Raw genomic sequence first — 27752 nt, forward strand, 5'->3', positions numbered from 1 at the left:
GATGCTCTTTGCGGAGCCCCCGACGTGCCTCCCACCCCCAGCTGCTCACTGCTGAGCTGGAGGCTGAGAAGCTGGGCCTGGATGTGTCCCGACAGAAGGCACAGAGGGCAGCCCTCTCCCTGCAGCCTGGCCGCCTGGCCTCATCGCCTGCCCCTGCTGGGCGCCAGGACTGCTCACAAGTGGGCCTCTCAGCCCGCGGCTTCCTCTCCCCCCTCCTCCAGGGCAGAAGCTGGGAAGGTGGAGCTAACTGCTGTCAAGCCCCTCACCACAGAGCGCATCTCCCAGAAGCTTTTCACGTGTGTTGCTGCTTCCTTTTTCTCACTGGAGGCTGAAGTAAGCTCGTCCTGTTCTGAAAGCTGAGGCTGGAAAGGTCCAAAGGTTCACAGATGGTCACAGTCAAGTTAGCCGGGATGTCTGGGGACCACTCCCAAGCTTCCGGCTCTCCGGGCAGCTTCAACAGAAGACAGGCCTACGGGACCTGCAGAGAGGGCTCATCCTCCCAGCTCCACGGGCCAAGTCTGCCCTGCCCCGAGTCGTCCCCGCCCACCTCCACCTGGGCAGGGGGTGGTTCTCACATCTGCAGGTACACATGAGGCCACTGTCCCAGCCTCCTGTTGTGGCGCCCAAGTGGACAAGGGCTAGCGGGCGCCGGACGGCCTCCAGAGCAGATGATCAGGTGGGTCTGATGCAAATCAGACTCCTCCCCCAGAGCAGATGCTGCACCTTGTTTTCTCAAAATCACATTTCAGGTCACCAAGAAAATGTTTATGATGTGGTATAGAGAGCATTACCTACTCTCAAGGCGATAAAGCTATAAATTAATTTTTTTAAATTCCCTGCAGGAGGGGCTTCCCTGGTGGCACAGTGGTTGAGAGTCCGCCTGCCGATGCAGGGGACACGGGTTTGTGCCCCAGTCTGGGAAGATCCCACATGCCGCGGAGCGGCTGGGCCCGTGAGCCATGGCCACTGAGCCTGCGCGTCCGGAGCCTGTGCTCCGCAATGGGAGAGGCCACAGCAGTGAGAGGCCCATGTAACGCAAAAAAAAAAAAAAGAAAAGAAAAATCCCTGCAGGTGAAACACCTCTTGGATCCAACAGGAAATCAAATCTGGAATTGCAGAATATTGGAAAAAATAATTGTGACAAAAACAGTCCAGGGAAGCCCCTAAGGGATACAGTGTCCAGAGGGAAGTTCACACCCTGAGTATATAACTGACCAACGAATATGAAGCACATCTTCATCTTGAGAAGTTAAAAAAAGACAATAAAATAGAGAAAATCAGCAGGTAGGAATTAGTAACAATAGGAGCAGAAATTAATGAATTAGGAATAGAAAAATGGAAGAACTCAGAAATCCAAAACACAATTCCTCAAAAATCAAATAGATGAACCAGTAGCTAACTTAATCTAGAAAGATGGAAAAGGCACAAAGACAAATTTTTTGTAAGTAATAAGGACAAAATAACAGGAAATTTAGAGAATCATAAGGCATTACTTTTCTCAATTTCTGCGCAAATAAATTTGAAGGGCTGGATGAAATGTATAGGTTCCTAGGAAAACATTATTTAACTAAACTAAGTCCAGAGTAGACGTAAACATTACACGGGACAATTACCGTGGAGGGAAACAGAAGGTTGTTAGGGAGCTTTCCTCAGAGCAGCTCCAGTTCCAGATGGTGTCAGGGAAGATCTGCCAGCCTTTAAAGAACAGTCAACTCGTAATTGCTTTAAACTCCTTCATAGCCAAGAAAAAGAAGAAAAGCTTCCAAGTTCTTTTTTTTTCTATCGAAGTATAGTTGATTTACAATATTGTGTTAGTGTCTGGTGTACAGCAAAGTGATTCAGTTATACATATACATGTATATATCTGTATTCTTTTCTTTCGATTCTTTTCCATTATAGTTTATTACAAGATAGTGAATACAGTTCCCTTCCAAGTTCTTTTTTGAAGAAAGCATGATCTCAACCAAATGAAAGCCACAAACCAATTTCATTTAGATTTCCAGTTCAGAAACTCTAAATGAAATACCAACAAACCTGAATCCAACAGCACGTTAAAAGAATAGCACACCACAGGCAACGTACACGGGAATGCAAGGATGGTTCACAATTGGGAAAGGTGTTCATATAGTTTATCACAGAAATAGACCTAAGGAGAAAGCGAGTCCCGTGACCCTTCCTGGGTCTGTAGCGGGGGCACGGGTCACGTGTGGTGAGTCCACTCCAACATGTCATCTCCCTGTGCCATTGGGTTCCTTCCTCTATGGCACACAAGGGAGGTTCTGGCATCTCAGCTTCATTAGCTACAGACCACCATTAAGTCCAGATAGAGTCACTACCCGCAGCTGGCGTGAGCCGACACACAAATGCAGAATCTTTGTTAGGTGCACCCGTATGAATGGGGCCAACCCAGCCCAGTGCTGGGCTCCCTCCACTGTGGTCTGACACCCCTAGACCCAGTCCCCACACGTAATCCTCAGCTTTCTCAGTGTCAATTAATTATACCTTGAAATTCTTTGGGTGGATACGCTATTTCCTTCTGGGAAAGATGTCGTACTTTCCCCCACCCTGAGCGTGCTGAGATTGGAGCCTACTTATGGGTCTGGGGTCAGCAGGGGGGGTTGAGTAGAATGAGGATCCTCTTTCTAGGCACCTGATCCACGTGAGGTTCTCGCAGGGTTTATAGTGAAGAAGGGCTCGGGCTTCCCTGGTGGTGCAGTGGTTGAGAGTCCGCCTGCCGATGTGGGGGACACGGGTTCGTGCCCCAGTCCGGGAAGATCCCACATGCCGCGGAGCAATTGGGCCCGTGAGCCACAACTACTGAACCTGCACGTCTGGAGCCTGTGCTCAGCAACAAGAGAGGCCGCAACAGTGAGAGGCCCGCGCACCTTGATGAAGAGTGGCCCCTGCTCGCTGCAGCTAGAGAAAGCCCTCGCACAGAAACGAAGACCCAATACAGCCAAAAATAAATAAATATAGTGAAGAAGGGCTCATCTCCTCAGACCCTGGAGGGGCTCAGAGGACCCTGCGTGTTCAAGGTTCTCAGCTTCATCTGAGCCCAACCAGACATCCCATTCCTCGTTTCAGGGTCCCATTCCTTCCCTGTCAATGCCCGAACTTTCTCGTAAGAAACTTGGTGGGGCTGTGAAGGCACCAACACTGCTGGGATTGTCCTACTCACAGGATCAAATGCTGTGTTTGCCTTTCAGCCACATCAGCGCTGTGCTGCTGAGAAATGAGGGACTCTTAGGGCTGTGGCTGGAGCTGAGTGCAGACCTGAGCTCGCGAGTGTCCAGGACACCAGGGACCTCGGCTGCTGTCATTCCGTCAACGGGGGGGCAGCCCTCAGCTCCCGAGGCCCAGATTCAGCTGTCACGTCACAGCCGAGCTCGGTGGCAGCTCGGTCACTCCCAAAGCCACCATGTGCCACGAGTCACATCTCCCACGGCCTCAGCCCAAGGACACAACTAGGCCAGTCCCCAAACCCATCTCCGGAGGCACCTGCTGGGGCCACTCCTAGTGCCAATTTATGTGTCATCAGTGTCCACTCAGGAGACAAAAACCACACCCAGTGATTCAAATAGCGAGAATTTAATATAAGGAACAGTTAGTTACGGGGGTAAAATAACTCTAGGGTCACGGAAGTAGCAGCCGAGCTCCAAAACAGGCAACCCGGCCCTCGGCACGGGGCCCTCCCGCCCCCAGGTGTTTCCCAACCACACTGTTGGGCCAGGCACTGCACATCTGTCTTCTCCTCTGACTCCGTGGCAAACCTTGTAGGGGAGGGGACCAGTGTTCCAGCTATTGGGGCTGGGTTGGGCACTCAGTGACGGAGCCCTGGGGCACAGTCAGACCGCCCTGGCCCCTTCCCTTCTGCCCTGGAGGCCCAAGGCCTGGCCTCAGGATGCAGCGAGCAGGGAGGGGGTGCGGGGCCTCCCAGAGGCCCGGCTCTCATCCCAGCTCTCCAACTGCCTCGAAGCTATTTAACCTCTTCCGGCCTGGAGGTCTTCTCCAAGCGGGGCACCTCGTGCCTGCCTGCTGCGTGGATGGGCAGGGCCAGGAGAGGTCCGGTTCCCGTCGTGCTGAGGCCCAGAAACACGCCTGCCAGGGGATGCTGGTCTTCCTGCAGAGGACAGGACCTACCCCAGACCACCCAGCCCGAGAGCGTGGGGCAGGGAAGGACCGGACCCAGCAGTAAAGGGCAGGCGTCTACAGGGTCTGAGGGTAGCCCCAGGAACAGAGGCTACTCCCTGCCTGCCATGGTCCCAGCACTGATGAGGGAAGGGATGCCCACCACCTGCCATCATGGGGGGCTGCCTTCTTGGACCCCAGAGCTGACGCTGGGCCTCAGACCTCCACATCCCGCATCTGCTGCCTGAGAGACAGGGAGGGGTGGGCAGGGAGCCCGCACTGACCCCTGAGCTCATCTAGAAGAAAGGACCAAAATCCACCTGTTGGAGGTGTCCTGAGCAGCTGGGTCGCTGTCTGTCTAGGGACCTGGCTGGGGCTGGGAGTCTGTAGCTCCTTGGCCTGTGGACTCCCCTGCCCCGCTTCCCAGCTTCTCTTGGAAGGGAGCCAGCACTGCTAGGCTTGGCACCACCAGAACCTGCCGGCCTCAGCGCACTGCCTGCTAGGAGGCCGGGCCGGGACCCCAGGCTCCTTGCTCCCTCAAAGTTTCTATCTTTCACTGATGGAGCTACAGACGGGGAGGACCCGGAACGGGGCAGTGTGGGTGGGAAAGCGCAGCTGAGCTCCTGAGACCAGCCAGCCTCTGCATCCACGCAGCCTCTGGCAGGGATGGGGGCCGCTCTGGCTGCACTGCAGGGAGCGTAGGTCCCCAGGGCCGTCACACTCTGGGAAGGAGTCTCTAGCTGGCAGGCTGGACCCTGACCCACCTCTGGCTCCCAGGAAGGGCAGTTGCAGCTTCTCAGTCCCCTGACCTTGACCTCATCTCCATTCAGGCCAGCAGCCCAGACAGCTTCCAGGCCAGGCTGCCAGCCCCTTGCTCTGGCTGGGTTCGGGGGAGCGGAGGGCTGCCAGGGCAGCCGGGGGCTGAGGAGAGCCTTGCCTGGGGGTTGGGGTGGGTTCTGGATCTGAGCCCCTGAAGTGCTGCCCTCCTCCCAGGGAGGGGCCAACCCAAGAGGCCACCTGAACGTGGACTGGAATATTCCAACGAGGCCCAGTGCAGGCCTTCTGGTGAGGGGTGGCATGAGCGGCTGTGTGCCCTCACACCCCTGGCTCTGTGGCCTGGCCCCTGGCCTTGGACAGCCTTACAGAGTCCCAGGGGCCTGGGAGGATCCCTCCGTCCGTGGGATTCTGAAACGGAGGCAGAACCATGCTGATGACCGAGTTGGGCCCAAAGAAGGGACATCTGGGTCCTGACTGGGGCCCACTCCACGCAGAACCCCCCAGCCCGGCCCCCAGCCCTGGGCCAGGGGCACCCGCCTAACGCTCTGAAGCACTGGGGTGCCTCTGCGAAGCCCGGAGGGCCCCTCCTGTCCCCCAGCCGGGCCACCTGCCTCCTAGGGGTTAGGGTCTGAGCCTCGAGACCCCCCAGGGACGGAGAGGCAGCCGAGCCCCACGCCAGCTGAATGTGGGTGTCTCTGGGTGCGGACCACCCCCGTCATGATGAGCAGGGACGCCTCTTCCCCTGACACCCCGGCAAGACCCCCAGAACCCACCAGCCTCACTGGAGATGGAAGGGAAAGGACCCCGCGGCCCGCATGCTTCTCTGGTTCCGACCTCTCTCGGGCAAGGCGGGCAGGGTGAGGAGAGGGGTCTGGCCTTCCTTCCCAGGAGCCGTGCGGCCCCTTCGGACTCCGAAGGGAGGGAGGAAGGAGGGCCGGAAGGCAGGGTCCTCAGCCTCCAGGGGGCGCCGCTCAGCAGGGAGCCTCGTGCCCCTCCCCCCACACCAAGCCCGGATGGAACCTGCCAGCTGTGAGCAGGGGGCGGTCCAGGCCTCCAGAGAACCCATGACCGCATCACAAAGGAGGCCCCACCCCGGGAGCCCTGCCGACCCAGCCTTCGGAGACCTGCCCGTGGGTAGCGGCCTTTCTGAGAGACCCGCAGGTGAGCCGGGCCAGCTTTCCTGGGCGGTGCGGCGGGGGGAACACTCTCCAAGCACCGGCCCATTTCCCAGGCCGTGGGGCAGGCAGCCCAGCACCCCGGAAGTCAGCAGGACAGAGTGAAGTGGATTAACTGAGTGATGAGCGGACTCTAGTTCTGATCAGAGAAAGAAGACGCTAGTGACCCCAGAGCCACAAGTGCCAGGCGAGGCTCGGACCCGGGCATTCATTCATTCGACAGTCGTCAATGGGTGCCTCCAAGGTCGTGGGCACCCGTCTAGGTCCTGGGGACCAGGCAGAAGCAGCCCCCTGCCCCGGCACTGACGTTCCCAAGGGGGCGGTGGGCAACAGAAGTAGAAATAAGGGCCGTAGAGGCTGAGCCGTAGGCGAGGTGGTGAAGCAGGCCAGGTCTGGGGGCAGGTGGGCCCGGAGAAGGTCTAGCTGAGGTGACCTTGAGCACGGACTTCCGGGGGCGAGGGGCTCAGGTGGGGGTCCGGGGTGGGGAGTGCAGAGAGAGGTGATGGGGGCCGAGGGGCTCCTGAGATCAGAGCGGGCCTGGCTTCTCCTCTCTGGTTGGGTCATGTGACAGGTGATGCCAGAGGTTGAGAGACCCAACGCCCCCACCCTCCAGTGGGTCGGGACAGGTGTTGGCAGGTGAGAACAGCTAACCCAGCCCTGGGCGATCTCCGGGCTGCGCGGGCGGGTGGGACAGGGTCTGTCCTCTGTCCTGGGGCGGGGCTGGGCTCCAACCGACCCCAACCCCGACGTCAGGAGTGTGAGCTTGTGTGAGGACTGAAGCTCGGCAGGGCAGCCAGCTCTCCCCCAGGGCCCGGGCACATTTCTGGGTCAGGGCTCTGTGTGCCAGTAAGAGCGGCGTGCACACGAGCACACACACGTACACCCAGGAGCACGTGCAGCCCTTGGTCCGCTGCCCCCACCTGACCGGAGCAGCACACCCTCTCCTGCACACAGCAGCAGCCCTGGGTGTCTTCCACCGCTGCTCACCGCCCGGCTGTCACCGCCTGGCTGGCTGGAGAAGGCGTCCCTTCTGTAGTGACAGGGTGGGGAGACGGCGGGAACTGCGCGCCAGCCAGGTGACTCTTGGAGCTGCCCTGCTGGGGCCCGTCGTGGCCTGCGTGGTCACCGCTGCGTAGGTTCCAGTCATTCTCGCCTCCCCCTTGCCCCTTGGGCTCCAGGCAGGAACAGTGGGCAGGGAGCCCAGTGGCCCAAGTCACCTCCCAGAGCGTGTCCCTGATGCACCCAGGCCCACAGCTTCTCGGCACAAGAACCCCAGGCAGGCTCCGCTGCAGAAGCCCCTTGACAAGCCTGAGAGCTGGGCCTCTGGGTCCCGCGTGCCCACCGCAAGCTGTGAGTGGAGCCGGCCCGGACCAGCCCCGGCCAGAGAACAAGCTTGGAGGGGACTCCCTCCAGAAGGGACAGCCACCAGGGCCAGCAGGCCAGTCCTGCCCCACCCCCGGCACTCAGACGCTGGCCCGGGGAGAGAGAGAGGAAAGCCCTCAGGCACAGGCCGGCCGTGGCCTTGGGATGGAGAGAGGGGCTGAGCATCCGCCAGCCTCAGGCAGGGCCTCGGGAGCTCCACGCCCGTCCTGCGGGCCCTGGCGCCCCAGGCTGGGTGGACGCCGCCCCAGGCCTCGGTCCTGGAGCTTCTCAGCTGTGCGCTTTCCCCGTCTAGAGACTTGCAATGAGGAAGCCCGAGAGCCCGGTGGGGATGGTGGAGATCGCAGGCTGCGCAGGGCAGAAGCGCCGAGGCTTCCTGGAGGGAGGGCTGCTGCTACTGCTGCTTCTGCTGACCCTGGGCCTCCTCTACGCCGACAGAAGAGGTGAGTGAGGGCGCCCCTCCCCTGGGCCCGCCACCGACACCCTGCTCACCGCCTCTTCCCCACGCGGCCTCGGCAACGTCTGCGTGCCCGCCCACCTGGATAAGCCAGCCATTGAGCGGGCAGGTGGGGTCTGCTCGGGGCACCAGGGGCTGCCGGGCTGTGCTGCAGCCTGGAGAGAAGGGGCACTGACCTGCGGGGGCCGGGGCCCTTCCAGAAGGCTCCGCCCAGGCGCTGGCCGGTACAAGGCTGGTTCTGCTGGCTCTGGGCTGGCGGGGCCCTGCGGGACTCCCGACATGCGGCAGAGCGGTTCCCCACGCCACATCTGCGCGGCCCCCTCCCCTCCCCTGCCGCACAGGGCGCTGCAGTTCCCGGCCTGCCCAGCAGCAGGAGCCCGCGCTCCAGCGCTGGGGGCGCGCGGCACAGCATCCCTCCAGCCAGCGGGGCTCGCCTGCCGCCTCCGGGCGGCCACCCTGCAGAGAACCTGCTGGGATCCTCCTCGCGGCCCCTGCAGGCCTGGCTCCCCGGGGCCTCGCGGCTTCCCAGTGATGGGTGGGGGCCAGGCCGGGGCCCTAGGGAGACGGGGACGCCAGGGCCATCCTGCAGGAACACCCCCACTCACAGCCCCTCCCCAAGGCCAACGTGGAGGAACCTGGACTGTTCCCCCCTTGCGTCGGGAAGCACTGCGGGGGCGGGGGCGGGGGCTCGCCTGCCTGCACCTGGGCGCCAGGTGGCCTGGGTCAAATCCCGGAGGCACCTTACTCCCAGCAGGCACAGCCTCGGGCACAGCTGGGAGATGCAGTTGGTTCCTCCTGCAGGCGGGTGGGTGGACGGGTGGGCTCAGGACTCAGGGGCATCTGCAGGAGAAGCCCTCCCCACGGCCCCAACAGTAGGGCAGCACAGGCGTTGTTACTAGAATATTCCCTCACTGGCCAGAGCCACCTGCGCTGTGGTGGGACCATCCATCCATCACTGGGCAAGGCTGTTTCTGAGAACCAGGCGCGGGTGCTGCCTACAGATGTGGTGGACGGCCCCTGCCCAGGGTTGCTCCCACCTGACCAGGTGCCTGGCCGGACCCTGCCAGCCACTGCCGTCTCTGGCCCCTCCGGGTCTCCTGGCAGGGTCGAGGGACACTGCATCTCCATGGTCACGGGATGTGGGGAGGGACCGCTCACTGCTCGGAGAGCCCTGGAGAGCCCAGACCCCAGGGAACCTCTGTTCGGGACTACTGGGCTGCAAACACCTGGTTGAGAGGCTCCCAGGGGACAGGGCTGACCCCCCCCACCCCACCCCACCCCACCCCAGTCCTCATCTAGGTGGTACCAGCCTGACAGCAGGGACCCTCCCTGCCCAGCCTGCCTCCTCCTCATGGTCCCCTAAATACAAGTGGGGTCCCTGCCAGGGCCCCTCAGGCAGGACTCTGTGCCCCTACCCCCCCGAAATGACCCAAGCCGATCTCAGCCTCAGGTCCTGATGGAGCCCGTGGAAGAGTTTAAATGCTGCATTATTATTTATTTCTAAAGACTTTCTCATCCACTATGGTTTTGTGGGGTTTTTTCATTGATTTATGAGTTATTTAGAAATCTCTCTTTTTAAAATTTCTAGATGCTTGGAGACTTTTTCTTAGTTACCTTTTTAAATTGGTTTCTAATTTAATTGCATTATTGTCGGCAGCCCTGGTTTATGTGATATTGGTTCTTTGGTCTTTGCTGAGGGCTAACACACGGTCAGTTTTATAAATAATCCACGTGTGCACGTGCAGTGCACACAATCACCCTTAAGTGAAAGTGGAGATACAGACAGAGGTTTAGATGCCCCCATTAGGTCAATCAGATCGTCTGTATGTTTGTTTTTTTCCATTTTCTTGACCTTTCAATTATTGAAAGATGTGTGTGGCTAAAACCTTGGCCTAGAGAACTATCAGTCTTCTTTGTAGTGATGCCAAGTATTAATTTGTGTATTTCAAGGTTAAACTACGGGAATTTCCTGGCTGTCCAGTGGTTAGGACTCCGTGCTTTCACTGCCGAGGACGCCGCCAAAAAAAAAAAAAAGCCACATTATTATGTGGATGCAAATTTAGAATCAGTGTATCTTCACTCCGTATGATTACGTAGCGCCCCTTTCTATCTTAACTGTGCCTTTTGCCTTAATATGTTTTGTTTTGACTTCTGTTTTGTCTGATATGAACTAGCATTTGTTCTCTATTTTTTCCATCCTTTTTCTTTGAGACTTTGTCTCTTTAGCTTTAGGTGTGTCTTTTGGAACCGTGTGCAGCTGGATTTTGTCCCCATCTTGTACCTGGAGGATTTAGTCTATGTGCATTCACACAGAAATGTACGATTTTTTTCTGTTGTGTTCTTCTGTGTTTCTGATGCCTCTTCTTTCTCTTTCCTTACCTTCTTTTGGACTGATCTGTTATTTTTCACTCTGTTTTCCTGCAACTATCTTGAAAGTTTTATATTTCTAATCCTTTTAATGGTTACCTTAGTTTTTTGTTTTAATATTTATTTCAAAGGTTATAGATAAACCTTTTTCAGAAAATTGAGTGTTTTTTGAATAAAACTTTGAGTGGGAAACACAATCCTACACCCACAATCCTGCCTCCTGGAATTCTGCTTCTCAGAAAAAGCCATATTCATTGTCTAGTGCAGAGGTCTGCAAACTATGGCCTGTGGGCCAAATCTGGCCCACTGCCTGTTTTTGTAAATAAAGCTTTATTGGAACACAGCTGTGCCTACTCACTTATGTATTGTCCGTGGATGTTTTCAGGCTACAAGCGCTAAGTTGAATAGGTGAGACAGAGTCTGTATATGGCTCACAAAGGCTAAAACATATATTGTCTGGCCTTTTACAGAAAAATATTGCCAACCCCTGGACTGGAGTGTCTAAGCCTCATCTTTGGACCCTTCTCTCTTTATCGTCAGTGTTAGATCACAGGGAGGCATCGTAAGGTTGTGGTTAACACCCAGGCTCCTGAATCTGACAGCCTGGGTGGGCTGCCAGCCCCCCGGATCCCAGCTGTGTGACCTTGGAAGGTTTTCTTCACACCTCTGTGCCTCAGTTTCCTTATCTGTAAAATGGAACACAACATAGAGGCTTACTGGAGGGTTCAATGATTTAATACATCAATAACACTTAGAAAAATGTCTGTCATGCCATTTATGATCAGATTTAATAATAAAATATTAGATTTGTCATTGATTCCCTATCCATATTGTTATTGACATCCCGAATGGGCGGCAGATTTAGTTCCTTAAGCCACCCAGGCTTCCACTGTCCTGGTATAGGTACATCATTGCTTTTGGATAAATCCATATGCGTCATTACAATAGTTCTCCTGAGCATTTTTCACAGCTGAGCCATGAAGAATAGTTGGATTACATTTACTTTCCTTGTTATTATTTTGTTTTCTTATCATTAATAGCTATCTTGTTTAAGGAGTTTCATTTCTCTCTCTCTCTCTCTCTCTCTCTCTCTCTCTCTCAGACTCTATATACATATCTGTGGGATGGTTTGATATTATCCCACAGTATTTGGGTGCCCTGTTCAGATTTTGTTCATTCTTTTACTCTTTGTGATACAGTTTGAAGAGTTTGACCCTAATTAGTCTTCAGTTCCACTGGTTCTTTCCTCAGCTGTATCCAGTGTGCTGGTCAGCCAGTCAAAGGAATTCTTCATCTCTAATAACATGCTTTTTCTTTCTGATATTTCCATTTCCCTCTTTTTTATAGTTTTCATCTCTTGTTGAAATGTCTTGTCTGTTCATGCATGTTATCCACCTTTTCCATTGGATGGAAACGTATTACCATATTAACCATAGTTATCTTGCAGTCCTTCTCTGATAATGCCAGTATCTGAGCTATCTCTGAGTCTAGTTCTATTGATTACTTTATCTCATGGCAATGGATTGTTTTTCCTTGCCTGTGTGTGTGTGTGTGTGTGTGTGTGTGTGTGTGTGTGTGTGTGTGAGATACATTTTTACTGAAGGCTAAACACCCAGCGAAAGAGCAGAGGCTGAGGTAAACAGCATTTGCACCAGAGACAAGCACAGTTGTTCTGTCTGTTAGTGTGAGAGATGGAATCCATCCAGTCAGGAGTCAGCTGATTCAGGGTTTTGTTTTCACTTTTGTCACCCTCGGTGCCCCACACACTTCACCTTTCTCTGGCTGTGAGCAATGATTACCTGTTCTTAGAGAAATGGGTCTGGGGGGGCCCGAGGTTCCCCATTGTTCCTGCTCCAGCCTCAGCTCTCAGCAGTCCCTGGATGTGTGCAGCACAGAGGGTTCTCCATGCCTCTGCCCCTCCACAGATGGTGGGCTGCCCTTGCTTTTTAGTGCTTGCCTCATGCTGGGGTGGGGGATCTCTGGTGTCCTGGCCCCGTCTCCGTCTTGGAGTGGGGGCGTCTCAGTACCCCTGCCCCGATCCCCATGTCCATCAAACTTTGCCTCATGCCTGAGTCCCCTGCCCCTCTCCTAGTGGCAGCAGACCTCAGCTTGATGTCAGTCTAGGATCCTGGGCCCACAGGGGTGTCCTGTGCCGCTCCCATGAGCAGAGGATTTTTATATCTGACTCTCCTCTGGGCCAGTAGGTTTTCACCTGGTCCATGGGAGTGAGAGGTTTACTGCGCTCCCCTCAGTGGTTTAAAGCTCTTGCTTCCCACAAGAGGAGGGTCCCACAAGAGGAGGGTCCCACAGGAGGAGGGTCCCACAGGAGGAGGGTCCCACAAGAGGAGACGCCTCATGCTGGCACCCCAGCAGAAGCAGATAACCTCCTGCATGCCTGTGCCACTGAGGGGGACTCTCTGGTCTTCTGAGACCTGCCCCAGTTCTTCTCATTGACACCTGGTAAGGATCCATGGAAATAACTGGTGAATGAGTGCAAAATCCCCCTGTGTTGGGGCTTCCCTGGTGGCACAGTGGTTGAGAGTCCACCTGCCGGTGCAGGGGACACGGGTTCGTGCCCCGGTCCGGGAGGATCCCACATGCCGCGGAGCGGCTGGGCCCGTGAGCCACGGCCGCTGAGCCTGCGCGTCCGGAGCCTGTGCTCCGCAACGGGAGAGGCCACAGCGGTGAGAGGCCCGCGTACCGCAAAAAAAAAAAAAAAAAAAGCCCCCTGTGTTGAGGCTCCAGCTGTTCCACACTGACAGGCTAACTCGCACTTGGCCTTCAAGAATTCATTAAAAGGTTAGCTGATTCTTCTTACGCACTTGTGTGGTGACTGCCTCTTACTCCTAGGTCCTGTCAGAGTTCTCAGCTCTGCTTGGTGGGACGTGTCGCTCTGTTTTCCTGGTCACCCTTTTACCTCAGGTCCTAGATGAGCTGCAGAAAAGCTGTGAGTTCTGTAGACTGTCTGGATTTTTCCTGTTGTTAGAAAGGGAGTGATACTCCAGTCGGCTTTTGATGTTGCAAGTGGGGAGCAGAAGTAATATACCTTAAACTTTATATGCGTATTTAACTTAAGGTATTCAGCTAGTCAATATCTTCATATGTCTTCCAAACAGTACAAGGATTTAGAACAGTTTAACTCGTCCTCCACCCTGATCACATGTTATTGTGGGTAAGTCCGTGGTTTCTATCTTATTTTTTATTTACTGCACATAGGCAACATTCTCTAATATACTCAATTTAATTTCGATTTTCCCAAGTCCTTATCAGTTTCTTTTTTTTTTTTTTTTTTAATCTACTTTTGGTTGCGTTGGGTCTTTGTTGTTGGGTCTTCGTTGCTGTGTGCGGGCTTTCTCTAGCTGCGGCGAGCGGGGACTTCTCTTCGTTGTGGTGCGTGGACTTCTCATTGCAGTGGCTTCTCTTGTTTCAGAGCTCGGGCGCTAGACGCACAGGCTTCAGTAGTTGTGGCACATGGGCTCAGTAGTTGTGGCTCATGGACTCTAGAGCGCAGGCTGAGTAGTTGTGGCGCATGTGCTTAGTTTTTCCACAGCATGTGGGATCTTCCCGGACAAGGGGTCAAACCCATGTCCCCTGCATTGGCAGGAGGATTCTTAACCACTGCGCCACCAGGGAAGTCCCTTATCAGTTTCTTTGCTCATCATTCTTCCTACTTCTCAGGTAGCCCTTATGAAATCATTTACCTTCTTTCTGAAGTACATGCTTTTGGAGACTCCTACACAAAGTGTGTCCATGGACCAGTGGTGTTGGCCTCACCTGAGAGCTTGTTAGAAATTCAGAAACTCGGGGCCCATCTCAGGCCTACTGGATTAGGATCTGCATTTAATCCCCAGGTAACTCAACTGCACTAAAGTTTGGGGAACACTGATTAGGACACAGCATTTGTTGATCTTGCTTGATAATCAGAGTAACCTGGGGCAATTGTTAAAAATCCAGACCTTGGACCCTGTCTCCATCTGCTTGGGCCACTGTAACAAAATACCATAAGTCAGGGTGACTTAAGCAACAGAAATCTATTTTCCTCTAGTTCTGGAGCCCAGAAGTCCAACATCAGGGTATCAGCCAGTTCAGTTCCTGGTGAGGACTCTCTTCTTGACTTACAGACAGCCACCTTCTCACTGTGTCCTCATGTGGTGGACAGAGCAAGTTCTGGTGTCTCTTCCTCTTCTTATAAGACACCAGCCCTACTGGATCAGGGCCCCACCCTTATGACCTTATTTAACCTTCTTCACCTCCTCACAGGTGCCAATGCCAAATGCAATCACATTAGGGGTTAGGACTTCAACATAGGAGTGGTGGGTGGCGGGGAGAAGATACAAAAGTTGAGTCCATAACAGGACTCAACCTAGGCAGAACCAGGAAATCTTACAGGGTAAGACCCCCAATTCTGTACTGTAACCAGCATGTGAGGCCTTTCTTGTGATCAGGCAGACTTGGGGAGCACAGCTTCAAAATACTCTTTCAACTGTAAACCTTCATTTTTGTTTACTTGAAAATGACTTTATTTGGTAGTCATCCTTCAGTGATAGTTTAACTGGTTACACAAATCTGGGCTTAGTTACGCTCTCAATATCTTAAAGATTTAGTTTCACTGTCTCTGACTTCCGTTGCTGCTGTTCAGAAATCTGGTTCAATCTAATTGGCCTTCTTGCCAGATGAACTTTTTCCCCTCTGAGCTGTTTTCTCCCTGGTACTGTGCATTTTTACCGTGAGGTGTCTAACTATGAAGCTCTTTTAATTTATTCTGCTTTACATCTGTTGTGATTCTTGAATCCGAGCACTAATGACATTTATTAATTTTGGAAACTTGTAGCCACTGTCTTTTTAATATTGTGTCTCCCACATTATCTTTATTTTCTCCTAAAATTATGATTACAATGCACTTAATTTTTCTCACTCTATCTTCCATATCTTTTAGAGAAAAGTTTCCATCTCTTTGATTTTGCCCCACATTCTGGGTAAATTCTTTAGAACTACATTAAAGTTCACTAAATCTCTCTTCAGCTCTGTTGTATCTGCCACTTAACCCATCCATTTTGGATTTTTTCTAAAAAAAAAAATTATTTTCAACAATTTCATGTTTTTTATTTCTAGAGTTTCCAAGTGATTCTTTTACAAATTGATTTTTTCAATTTTTTCTTTGCCCTCATTTTTAATTTTTATTTCTTTCAATGATTCAAACCTACGTGAGTTATTTCTGCATCAGCTAGCCACTGCTGCCTAACAAATCACCCCAATACTCAGGGGCTTAAAACAACACTTATTTATCATGACACACATCCATCAGTAGGCTGCAGGGCTCAGCTGATGTAGGTCAGCCTCAGCTGGGGCAGCTGTTCCATGAATTTCATCCTCCTACAAGGACTAGCAAGCATGTCACTCTCCAAATAGAAGCTCATGGGGACAAGTGGAAACACACTTAGGGCCTAGGCTCAGAGCTGGAGTACATTATTACCAAAGCCATAGGGGCAAACCCACAGTGAAGAGAGGGAGGAAATATTCTCTGCCCCTTCAGGGGGAAGCAACTACAATGGCATGTGCAAAGGCACAGATACAGAGACATTGAGGTTTGGGGCCTGTGATGCCAGCTTCCACATGTTATGGGTCAGATAATCCCCAAATATGAATCCTTGGGGTTCTAGTCCTGCTGTTTGCTGTTTCTCACTCATAGAATCTGGTCTTTTCATAAACCTCAGTCCATGTTCAAATTGGCTTTATCCGCGAGAAGCCTTTGTTACTTGGGCTAAGTTTCCCTCCAGACAATATGTGTGTTTGTTTCCATCAGGCACCTGGGAATGCTACCAGCCTAAATTTAATTTCTCAGCTTGTGGTTTCCTTGACCACAGGGTCATGTAAGCTCACACCCCACACCTGCATGACAACCAGCCTGTGATGATACATTCTCCAGGAAGGACGGTTATTTTCCACCCAATAAAGTTCTTTGTATCCCTCTTTTGTTAGGTAGGGAGAGACAGAGACAGAGACAGGAACAGGAGAGAGACAGAAAGAGGAAACAAATTATTCACTTCAAGGCCAATCTTTAGGAGAACAGATCTTTCAAAGGAAATGTCAGGTTGTTGGTTTTTTTTAATGTAGAGTGTCTATGTGAAAATAATTGGCATATTACAGAAGTTATTCAAGCAAATATAAAAAAGAACAAGAGTAGACACATGTCAACTGGGCACAAGGAAGTCTACTCCCTTCTGGAATCATGAAGGGGGGAAATATCCCTGTTTGGGTTCTGTTTGCTGTGTGTCCTGTTGATCCTATTTTAGCATTAGAGGAAGACTTCATTTCTATTCAGCTTTTGTGTCAAAGGCATTGCTGTTTGCCTCTTCTCTTGCTCAGAAGGCTAGTGACTGGCCGTGGGTGCATCACCCCACATGCCTGTCAGTTTTCTCATCAGAAAAATGGAGGTGGTGACCCTCACAAATGAGGTGGTGTAAGTTAAAGGCAAAGTACACAAACATGGTGATCTCATCTCATTCAATTTTGGAAATGTTTTCTCAAGAGCCCACTGCATCCTCTTGAGCTGTAGCATCAGATGAACTTACCCCAGGAACTTCCCCCAACCAGAAGGTTATGGCAGCCCACGCTGGGAATGCAGTGGAGGAAATGGGAGTGGGACATAAACATGGAGAAGGCATGAACTTACCTCCCCAGTGTTGGATGTTTGTTCTGGTTTCGTCTGACTAGACTGGAAGCAGATCAATCAGACGCACTGTTTGGGTTCCCACAATGCTTCATTCACCCTGTTTACCCTGCGCTCCCCTTTCTGGTCCTGGTCATTATTCCTTCCCACCAACCTGGACTCCCAACTGGTTACCTGCTCTTTCTATGGGAAGACTTTCTTTAGTTATTTGTTGTAGTGAGTGTTGTGTAATGGAGACAAATTCTATCAGATTTTGCCTGAAATGTCTTTATTTCACTTTCACTTTTTACTATATTTTTGCTGGATATAGAATTCTAAGTTGGTAGGTAGTTTGTTTTCTTCAAGCATCCATTCAAGAGTTTGTTCCATCGTCTTCTGACCACCACTGTTTGTGATGAGAAGCCAGCTGTCACTCTTCTTGTACCTCCCATGAATTAATGTCTTTTTTCTCCTCTGACTGTTTTTATGAATATCTCATTCTCTATAGTTCTTGGCAGCTTGACTTGATGCTGCTGCGTGCGTGGTTTTCTTTGTATTCATCCTGCTTGGGATATACTGCCCTTCTTGGATCTATAGGCTTATGTCTTTCATCAATTTTGAAAAATTATTAGCCATTATCTCTTCAAAGATTGCTGACTCATACCATTCTCCTGTGGGGCTCTAGCTACATGGATGCTAAGCTATTTAATATGGTTCCACAGATCTCAGATCCTCTGCTCATGTTGTTTCAAAGTAATTTTTCTAAATTTCTTTTTCTTTTTCTTTTTTTGGCCATGCCACACGGCATGTGGGATCTTAGTTCCCTGACCAGGGATTAAACCCAGGCCCCTTGCATTGGAAGAAGCATGGAGTCTTAACCACTGGACCACAAGGGAAGTCCAACTTTTCTAAATTTTAAAACAGCTTTAGATTTACAGAATTACTGCAAAGAGAGTACACAATTCCCATATACTTCATACCACATCTTATATCACATAAGTGTGATACATCTGTCACAAGTAATGAACCAATGTTTATATATTGCTATTAACCCAGTCCATGCTTTATTCATATTTCCTCAGTTTTCCCCTCATGTCCTTTTCTGTCCCAGGACCCCACATGACTTAGTTAGCAAATCTCCTTGGACTCTTGGCTGTGATGGTTTCTCAGCCTTCCCTTGATTTTTATGATCTTGACAGTTTTTAGGAGGACTGGCCAGGTATTTTGTAGAATGTCTCTCATTTGTCTGATGTTCAGACTGCGGTGATGTTTTGGGGAGGAAGCCTACAGACCAAGGGCACATAATTTCAGTGACTTACCACATTGATGTCAACCTTGATCACATGGCTTGAGGTAGTGTTTGTCAGCTTTTTCCACTGTATAGGTACCTTTGTCCCCTCTCTTTCCACACTGTCCTCTTTGGAAGGAAGGCAGCACATGCAGCCCAAACTTAAGGGGTGGGGAGTTACACTACACATCCTTAGAAATGGAGTATCTGTGTAATCTATTTGGAATTCTTCTGTTTGGAAGACTTGTCTATTCCGCCACCACCCCCATTTTTTATTTATTCAACAATTTAGAAAACAACTTGTCAGCACTTCAATGAAGCCTCACTTGTCGAGTTTTTCTTTCATGGATCATGCTATTTGTGTCGTATTTTAAAAGTCGTCACCAAACCCAAAGTCATGTAGGTTTTCTCCTGTCTTCTTCAAGAAGTTTTACAGTTGTGCATATTATATTTATGTCTGTGGTTTATTTTTAGTTAATTTTTGTGTAAGGCATAAGGCCTGTGTCTAATTTTTTTGGTTTGTTTTTGTATCTGAATGTCCAATTTTCCTTTTGGAGCATTTATTGAATGGCTATACTTTCTCCATCGAATTGCCTTTGCTCCTCTGTCAAAGGTCAGTTGACTGTATTTGTGTGGGTCCATTTCTGGGCTCTCTATTCTGTTGCATTGATCTATTTGTCTCTTCTTTTGCCAATACTATGCCATCTTGATTACTTGTAGCCTTATCGTAAGTCTTGAAATCAAGTCATGTGTCTCTCCAACTTCATTCTTCTTCATTGTTGTTGTCTGTTCTAGCTACTTGAGCCTTTCCATACAAACTTCAGAATCAGTTGGTCAATAAATACAAAATAGCTTGCTGGGATTTTGATTGGAATTATTTTGAATCTGTAGATCAAGTTAAGAAGAATCAACATCTTAATAATGCTGTCTTCCAGTCCGTGAACACGGAATATTTTTCCATTTCTTTACATATTTGATTTTTTTCATCAGTGTTTTATAGTTTTCCACATATAGGTCCTGTACATATTTTGTTAGATTTATACTTAACTTTTTCATTTTTTAGGTGCTATTGTAAGTGGTATTGCTTTGAAATTTTCAAATTCCAGTTGTTCATTGCTAATATATAAGAAAGCAATTTGTATATTAATCTTGTATCCTGCCACCTACTATCGTCTCTTATTAGTTCCAGGAGGTTTTTTTGTTGTTGTTGTTGTTTTGTTTTGTTTTGGTTTGGTTTGGTTTGCTTGATTCTTTGGGATTTTCTACATAGATGACCATGTCATCTGCAAATAGAGTTTTATTACTTCCTTTCCGGTCTGTGTTACCTATATTTCCTTTTCTTGTCATATTGAACCAGCAGGACCTCTCATGTGATGTTGGATAGGAGAGATGAGAGAGGACAGTGCTGCCTGTCCCCAGGCTTAGGGGAAATCACCCAGTCTCTCACTGTTAACTACCATGTCAGCTCTGGGTGTTTTTTAGATGTTTTTCTCCGTTCGGTTTTTTTATCTTTTTCCTTTGTGCTTCAGGTTGGATCATTGATACTGACCTATATATGCTGACACTAATACTTTCTTTTGCAGTATTCAGTGTGTTTTTAAACCCAAAAAATGAATTCCTCACTCTTTCTATTACATTTCCATTTAGTTCTTTTTTAGAATTCCCATTTATCTGGTAAACTTCACCATCTATCTACATATTTTTCCGTCTTTTGTACAAGACCCTTTATCTTAATTATCATGGTGAGTTTAAAGACTTTGTCTGCTAACTCTGACACCTGGTCACCAACGAATCCACTTTGAACTGTTTTGGGGTTTTCTTCTTGGTCATGGGTCACATTTGCCTGTTTCCTCATGAAGGAGGATTTCTCCCAGCTTTCCTGCCCTGGCCCTGCCTTCACCTGCATCACCGCCATGCATTATGGGAGGCCCCAGAGCAGGAACCAGAGCCTTGTGTGACAGGGGCTCCTTGGAACCCGGATCCCTCCCTCCAGCCCACGGGCAGGAGCAAAGGGCTTGTTAAAAATCCCCCCACTCCATGCCCCTCCTGGAGGAGCCCTGCCCCTCCTCCTGCTCCGGTTGCAGGTGAAATAGCCACAGTCTGCTTAGACTTTCTGCATCCTAATCAGAAGCAAAGACCCCTTCTCCCCCACCATCTCTTTGGCCAGAGCTCAGATGCCTAGTCCACTCTTCCACCGAGGGCGTGGCCCTTGTCCAGAGGCTCTGGGTTGCTGAGACTGGCAGATGCCCGTGGGGCAGACAGACGTAGCACCCACTGAGCACTGCATTTCTGTTTCTGATCCATGGGACCGTCCACGGTTTGCCTCAATCTATGCATCACTTTTCTCCTTTTCCACTGGACTGGGGGCCCCTTAAGGGCAGTGCCCGTGTGGGACTCAGGTCTGAATCTCCAGAGCCCAGCACCAGGGCTGGTTGATAATATTAGCAAATGTTGGATTCATGGATGAACAAATGGATGGGTGGAAAGAACAGCCACTAACAGGTGGAGGAGAAACACCTCTCCCCACACCCCCACCCCCCAGATCACACATCTCATAAACACTCCCTCCAATGGCCAGGCCCCCAGGGGACACCCAGCACATTCAGGGCCTCCTACACCCTCTGCGGTCTCAGGGGCCGGGCTGAACCGGGTCCCAGGCTTGCCCACAGCCCTGACCTGAATGAGGCCCTGTTCCCTCCTGCCCACCTCTCTGTGGGTCTCCCTGGTGGGGAAGGTGGCCATGCCTGGTGGGCTCTTTCCCTGGACCTGACCCCCTTCCCTGCACTCACGCCCCCTTCCTGCACCCCCTCCAGGCCGTGCCCGCCCCCCTACGTAGTGGACAAATGAGGGAGGGCAGCTTTGCACTTTCAGCTGCCTGCACAGGTGGAGGGGCTGGAGCTGAGGCCAGTGGGCCAGGAAGATTCCCCCCAGAGGACATCCTTTCCCCCTTAAAGGGCTTATCGTCCCTGTCTTGGTAGACCCCAGGGGCTGCCCACCCCCGCCTGGGTGAGGCCCGTGGCCCCGCGGTAGAGGAGGATGTCAGAGAGCACTTCTTAGGGGAGAGGTCCTGCCTCAGGACCCCTCTGGGCCCAGCAGCTGCGGCCCCAGGGCCGGCGGGCCTCCCCCTCTGCTCAGATTTGAGTTCTGCTGGAGCCCCTGTGTCTTGGTGTGCCTGGTGACCAGCCCTCACTACAGCGGGAAGGGGCCACAGCCCTACACAAGGAATCCCCAGAGCCCCCAGGACCCCCTCCGCAGGAGAATGCCTGTGCTGCCCCAGGTCGGCCCCAAGGCACCCGGGAAGCGGTGGCAGCAGGAGAGCTGAGTTCTGTGTTTCTCCCCAGGGAAGCAGCTGCCACTCTTTACTAGCCGGCTTTGCTTCTCAAAGGAAGAGAAGACCATTGTAAAGCGAACACCCCGAGGTAGTCCCATCTTCCCTCCCAGCACGACCCGAGCAGGGGGGTGCTAGGAAATGGCACCCCGCATGGGCAGGCTGGGTTCCACTGCAGGCCCGGGGTGTGCGGCAGGACAGGGGGCCCTGCCCAGGGCACCAGGGTCCCGTGGGAAGAAAGGGCAGTGGCAGGGATGCAGCCGTGAGCACCTGCTGATGCAAAATGCTTCCTGGGCGCCTGGGAACCGGCAGTTTCAGGGAGCGGCTCCTGAGGTTCTGCAGCTGCACATTGATACAACCAGCAGGTGAGGGGGTGGGGGGTTGGGAGAGAGTAAGGGCGTGCAGGGACGGGGAAGCACAGGCAGGCTGTCTGGAGGAGGTGACGCCTGATGGGTGAGCGCTGGCTGGGCCGACAGGCAGGAGGGCAGAATGGCCAGCTTCAGCCCTCAGCTGTGGGGATCACAGGGTGTAAAGGGGCTCCCGGGTCACTGCAGGGGTCAAGCCAGAATGAGCTTACCCTCACTTAAGGCCCCAGGACTGGGCCACCCAGGGAGGATGCAGGCTGCCCTCCAGATGCCCTCAGGGCCCAGGCTGGACCGCCCATGGGGGTGGGGGTGGCCGAGGTTTAACCCTGCCGGCCCCATCCCTTCCCACCCCACCTGTGCCCCGCCCACCCCTGCCAGCCCCACCGGCACCGACTATCCTCGCCAAGTGCTCACACTACTCCTTGCCGGCAGACGTCCAAAAGCCCAGGGACGCAAGCGAAACCTGCACCACCCCTGGCTGCGTGATGGCAGGTAAGCCCCCCTTCCCTCCGAGCCTCCCACAGCCCTGCCAGGGGGCTCGGGGGCCCCCCGTGATGCTGGCACAGGCGCTGCTTGAGGCCACAGGGAGCCACCGCACTCCCGAGACGCGGCATTGGCTGGTGGGCAGACCCTGGATGTGCCTGGGGGCAGGGACTCTACTGCGGGTGTCTCACCTGCCCTGCCCCCCAGGAAGCTGCTCCCTGCCTGCAGAGGCCCCCGTGACCACAGTGAAGCTGGCACAGGGACCCCAGGCGCTCTTTTTTGCACTTACAGAAGGAAGGTCACACAAACACACACACTCTCTCAAGTTGTCTCCCAGGAATTTGTCTTAAAACTGGGCGCCACGTGCCATTATTTCCAGATAAAACACAGTGAAAATGGTATGAAGAAACACTAGTGTAAAAACTCAGAAATGTGATTTTTCTGCCCACGTTGGGGTAGTGGATGGACTCCTGTGGGGCTGCCCCCTGTGAGGTCCCAGCCAAGTGGAACAGAAGGCGAGGGAGGGTCCTGGCTTGGGGTCCAGCCTGGCCACCTCTGCTGAAAGCATCCTGCCGGGAACATGGGGGCCCCACTGTCCGTGCCACATGGGGTTCTGGGAGCAAACCCATCTGCTCCAACAGAAAACAAACCCCTATGGTGGGCGAGAGCCACCCTCCCCCACGGACGCACGGACCGGTGAGGGGGCTCCAGGGCAGGGCCAGTGCTGAGCGCTCGCGGTGAGCCGGGCGGGCTTGGCCAACACCTGGCCATCTGTGTGACCCAGGCGTCCCGGATTCGCAGATGTGTGAGCGGAGGATCGGAGAGGTCACGGGGTCCGAGCTCACGTGGCTGATAAGTGGGGTCCTTAGAACTGGAGGCCCTGCTGCTGACCTCCCTGAGGTCCCGGGCTGACTAACGCTTCTGAGGGCACAGGGCCGTGATTGAATCCCCGACAGCCCACCGGGCTGTCCACACCGGATCTCCCCTCTTCCTCTGCACCACCTGGGGACGAGCAGCCGCCAGGATCCTCCAGAACATGGACCCGTCCAAGAAGCCCTGTGAGGACTTCTACCAGTACGCGTGCGGGGGCTGGCTGCAGCGCCATGTGATCCCCGAGACCAGCTCGCGATACAGCGTCTTCGACATCCTCCAGGATGAGCTGGAGATCATTCTCAAAGGTGAGCGTGGCCTCCACCCAAGGAGTGGGGACGGCCCATCGGGTCAGTGGGCCCAGGGGAGGGGGAGTCCCCTGGGATAAGGGCCTCCACTGGGTGCGGCAGGGACACGGGCACCTTTGACCTGGCCTCCCCAGCAGCCTCCTCAGGCCTCTGTCCGGTTTCTCCTCTGCCCACAGGGGTGCTGGAGAATTCTACCACCAAGGATCGGCCAGCTGTACAGAAGGCCAAGATGCTGTACCGCTCCTGCATGAACGAGAGTGAGTGGCCGATGGAGCTGCCCCGCCAGGACCCTGTTCCAGGACCCCATAGCCCTGAGACAGAGCACAGTGGAGTGGGCGCCTCTCCAAAGTCGTGCCGGTGGGAGCTGTGTGCTCCCCCTAGCTGGCCACCGGGCCCAGGTGCCCTACGGGGTCCAGGCTGACTGCCAGCTGCCCGGGACCGGCTCACACCCTGACCCCAGCCAGCCACACTGTGCCCAGGGAAATGCACATGCGTGTGTGTGTGCGCGTGCCTGTGTGTGGTTTGAAGGAAACATTATTCAGGACACTTGGTAAAGATAGTAAAAGGCAGACTCTTCAGGGCCATCTCAGTAGGTGCAGGCATCACCGCGGTGGGGTCTAGCAAGAGGGGAAGGAGATTGGGCTCCACTCCAAATACAGCGAGGGCAGGCAGGTGAGGGTTTATAGCCGAGGGGCAGGAGGGGTCAGTGAATGGAAGATTTTACTAACAGGAAACATGGGGGGGGGGCGTGTCTGGCAAAACTAACCTAATGGGATTCTTGCTGAAGGCAGGCCAGGCAGTCAGACATCACCTGGGGGACAGTGAGGGGCGAGGACTGCGGTCAGCTACCGAGAGGGATCAGATATTCAAGGGGCAGCGGGACTTCTCGTTAAAACGACCACGCAGAGTTCTTGCTAAAACTGGATTTTACCAGGAGGTGCTGTGATGGGCCCAGCAGAAGGTGCAGGAGCCTGACTGAAGGCGGAATCGAGAGAAAATCTTACCCTGTGTGTCTGTGTGTCTGTGTGTCTGTGTGTATGTGTGTGTTTTGTGTGTATATGTGTGTACACGTATATGTGTATTGTGTGTGTGTAGATGCAAATGCATGTCTATTGTGTGTGTATATGCACATGTGTGTAGGAATATGTGTGTATGTGTATGTGTTTATGTGTGTATGTGTATGTGTGTGTACACGTATATGTGTATTATGTCTATGCGTGTGTGTTTGGGTATATATATATGTCTGTATGCCTGTATGTGTGTGTGTGTCTATGTCTGTGTACATATGTGTGTATATGGGTATTATGTCTGTGTGTGTCTGTGTGTCTGTATGTGCATGTGTGTATGCATTTGCGTATGTGGGTACGTATATATGTGTATATGTGTGTAGGCATATGTGTGTCTGTGTGTATATGTGTGTGTGTCCATGTGTGTGTCTGTGTGTATCTATGTGTTTTGTGTGTATGTGTGTGTACATATATGTGTGTATATGGGCATTCTACCTATGGTGTGTATGTGTGTATGTGGGTATACGTGTCTATGTGTGTGTGAGTTTGTGTGTATGTGTGTATGTCTGAGTGTGTGTTTGTGTGTATGTGTGTGTTGTGCGGCAGGGGTGGGGGGGAGTTTCCCAGTGCTTTGGTTCCTGTTAAGAGGTTCACACACTTGGGGCCCCTCCGGCCCGTCTTCCCTTAGGCGCCTGCCTGGGGGCCTGCAAACCCAGCCTGTGGTTCCGGCTGCTCTGGGGGCCGCTTCCCCTCCCCGGCACCAGGGTCTGAGGCTGGCTGTTTCCCCAGGGGTCTCCTGCAGGGCGGGGTTTGTTTCTGGTGTACCTAGTAGCGAGACTTGTAGGGCCCCCAGCATTATCGGGGTGTCTCCATGGGGTCCTGGGCTGGCACGCTCCTCTCCTCCCCATGGAAACAGGAGGTCACGGGATCCAGTCTGGCCAGCACCTGCCAGGTGAAGTTCCCACCTGTATAGAGTTTCTGGCCTGAGAGACCAAATGTACGAAAGGGCCAGGGCCAGACCGTGTATAAAAATACAACTCTGACCCCCGGTCTGCAGCCAGGCGGCCAGGCCGTCACTACAGGAACCTGCGCAGGAAGCCAAACAGTAACTCCTGTAACGATCTGCCCGACACGGCAGACCTGACCCGGCCCTGGCAGCTCCCTAGGTTTTGTCCCTGCTCCCAACTCAGGACCCAAGAGAGCAAGCCCAGTGTGCCCCCACCAGCCACGTGGGACACCCTGCTTCTCGCTCCCCAGGCCCCGGCCCCCATCAGGGCGCCCTAGGAGCCGCCCCCCTCCCCCTGGACCGCCCCCCTCCCAGCCCGCCCCCCCAGGTCAAGCGACCAACCGGCGAGGCCCTCCCCGCCCCAAGCCTCCACCCCGTCAGCAGCAGGCCAGCTCTATTCCCACCTTCGCGGGTTCTTGTGCCAAGTTCTCCCAAGCTTCCTGGGCGCCCCCATGCTGGGAAGCTGTGCTCCGTGCTCTGTCCGCAGTTCAGTCCACCCGGCGCTGGAGCTGGAGGGCACGCGGGCTTCCCAGCCGCCGGCGTGGACCCCCGCCCCTGCCTGTTCCCGGCCTTCCAGAGTGCCGCCTGGGCTGCTCTGAGTTTCGGGGCCTCCCTTCCACACCCTTGTCCTGGTGGCGCCTGTGCTCATCGACCCCAGGCCCCTTTCCCGCCTGCGTCCCGTCCCTGCTCTTTCCAGGCCCCTGCGTGTCCTGTGCTGCAGAGTCTGCACCGGGAGGGTCAGGCTCCGTGCTGGGCGTCAGCATCCCCGCGGGTCCCTGTGCCGGCGGGCGTCACGCCCGCCCCCCACCTCCCCGCCAGGGCATCGGGTGAGCGACCGCTCCCTCCCCTCTCAGGTGAGATAGAAAAGCGAGACTCGCAGCCCCTGCTGGACATCCTGAAGGCGGTAGGAGGCTGGCCAGTGGCCACGGACAAGTGGAGCGAGAGTGTAGGTAAGGCAGGGCCTGGTGGCAGGCTCACATGGGCGGGGGCCCTGGGCCTGGTGGCGGCCTCGCATGGGCGGGGGCCCCTGGGCCTTCCAGGCCCGAGCCGGAGAGTGTGCAGCAGCTGCTGGCGGGCTCCCAGCGGCTGGGCCCCTCCGCTCTGCAGAGGGGCATCCCTTCCAGAGCCCTAGGGAAGGGCCGGGGCCCCGGCTCTCAGCGTGGGCTCTGCTCCCTGCTCTCGGGGGGTGGGGGGCGCACAGCGCTGCTCTCCGGGCCCTGCTGATCCCCATGGACTCTGGACGAGGGGCTGGGCTAGGACCCCAGGTCCTGACAGGTCTCCAGCACGGGGTGCCGGCCCCCAGGCGCCCGGTGGGAACTGGAGCAGCAGCTGGCCGTGATGAACGCGCAGTTCAACCGGCGGGTCCTCATCGACCTCTTCATCTGGAACGACGACCAGAACTCCAGCCAGCACATCATCTATGTACGAGCCGCGCCGGGGGGCCGGGCAGGCCGGGTCCCCTGGGCCTGGCTGGGGGCTCCCGCAGGGCAGCGGGGAGACAGCTGTTACCACCGGGGGCGGGTGGCCCGCAAATGCTCCCAGGGCCCTGCTATCATCCACACCTGCAGCTCAGGGGACCTGTGCCGATGGTCTGGGTTTCTGCTGGGCCTTCCGGGGCCCGTGTCCTGACCAGAGGGGCGGCCCAGGTGCCGAGCTGGTCCTCGGGACGGTCCGTCCAGGCCTTTGGCAGCAGCACAGAAAGCCCGACCTCAAAGAGCCACCACTGGCCACAGATAGGCCACAGAGGACCCCGCGTGGAACACACACTCCGCTCTGGGAGGGGGGCTGTCCGAGGCCCTGTGGGTGGCCCGCACCCCCTGGCCACCCCTCAGCCCACCTGCAGTCCAGCCCCAGAGCAGGGGTCGGGGCCCAGTACCTGCACACGCTCCAGATGGAGCGCCCGTTCCCACCAGGCACAGCATGGTGGAGGGGAGAGGGCTGGGCCCACCTCGGCAAGGCTAGGGGTGTCCCAGCTCCATGCCCAGGGTCCCACGCTCTGTCTCCAGATAGACCAGCCAACCCTGGGCATGCCGTCCCGAGAGCACTACTTCAATGAGGGCAGCGACCAGAAAGTGAGTCAGGGGCAGCCGACGCTGGACCTGCCCCCCTGGCGCTTTCCCGCCGGCCCCTTCCACTCTGGGCGCCCTCCGCACGTCACTCCAGG

General features: G+C 54.1%; 1 protein-coding gene across 1 annotated transcript in view; it reads left to right on the forward strand.

Annotated features, from left to right (window-relative positions):
* Positions 1-7761: 7761 nt before the first annotated feature.
* MMEL1 (membrane metalloendopeptidase like 1) overlaps positions 7762-27752 on the forward strand; it is a 32097-nt gene continuing 12106 nt past the window's right edge. The window contains exons 1-8 of the mRNA XM_049706244.1: positions 7762-7903; positions 21563-21640; positions 22347-22406; positions 23414-23575; positions 23752-23832; positions 26443-26538; positions 26892-27010; positions 27595-27660. Of these exons, the coding sequence (XP_049562201.1) occupies positions 7765-7903; positions 21563-21640; positions 22347-22406; positions 23414-23575; positions 23752-23832; positions 26443-26538; positions 26892-27010; positions 27595-27660 (801 nt within the window). The 5' untranslated portion in view covers positions 7762-7764. The remainder of the gene's footprint in view (positions 7904-21562; positions 21641-22346; positions 22407-23413; positions 23576-23751; positions 23833-26442; positions 26539-26891; positions 27011-27594; positions 27661-27752) is intronic.

Source organism: Orcinus orca, chromosome 1, assembly GCF_937001465.1.
Source record: "Orcinus orca chromosome 1, mOrcOrc1.1, whole genome shotgun sequence".
Lineage (NCBI taxonomy): Eukaryota > Metazoa > Chordata > Mammalia > Artiodactyla > Delphinidae > Orcinus > Orcinus orca.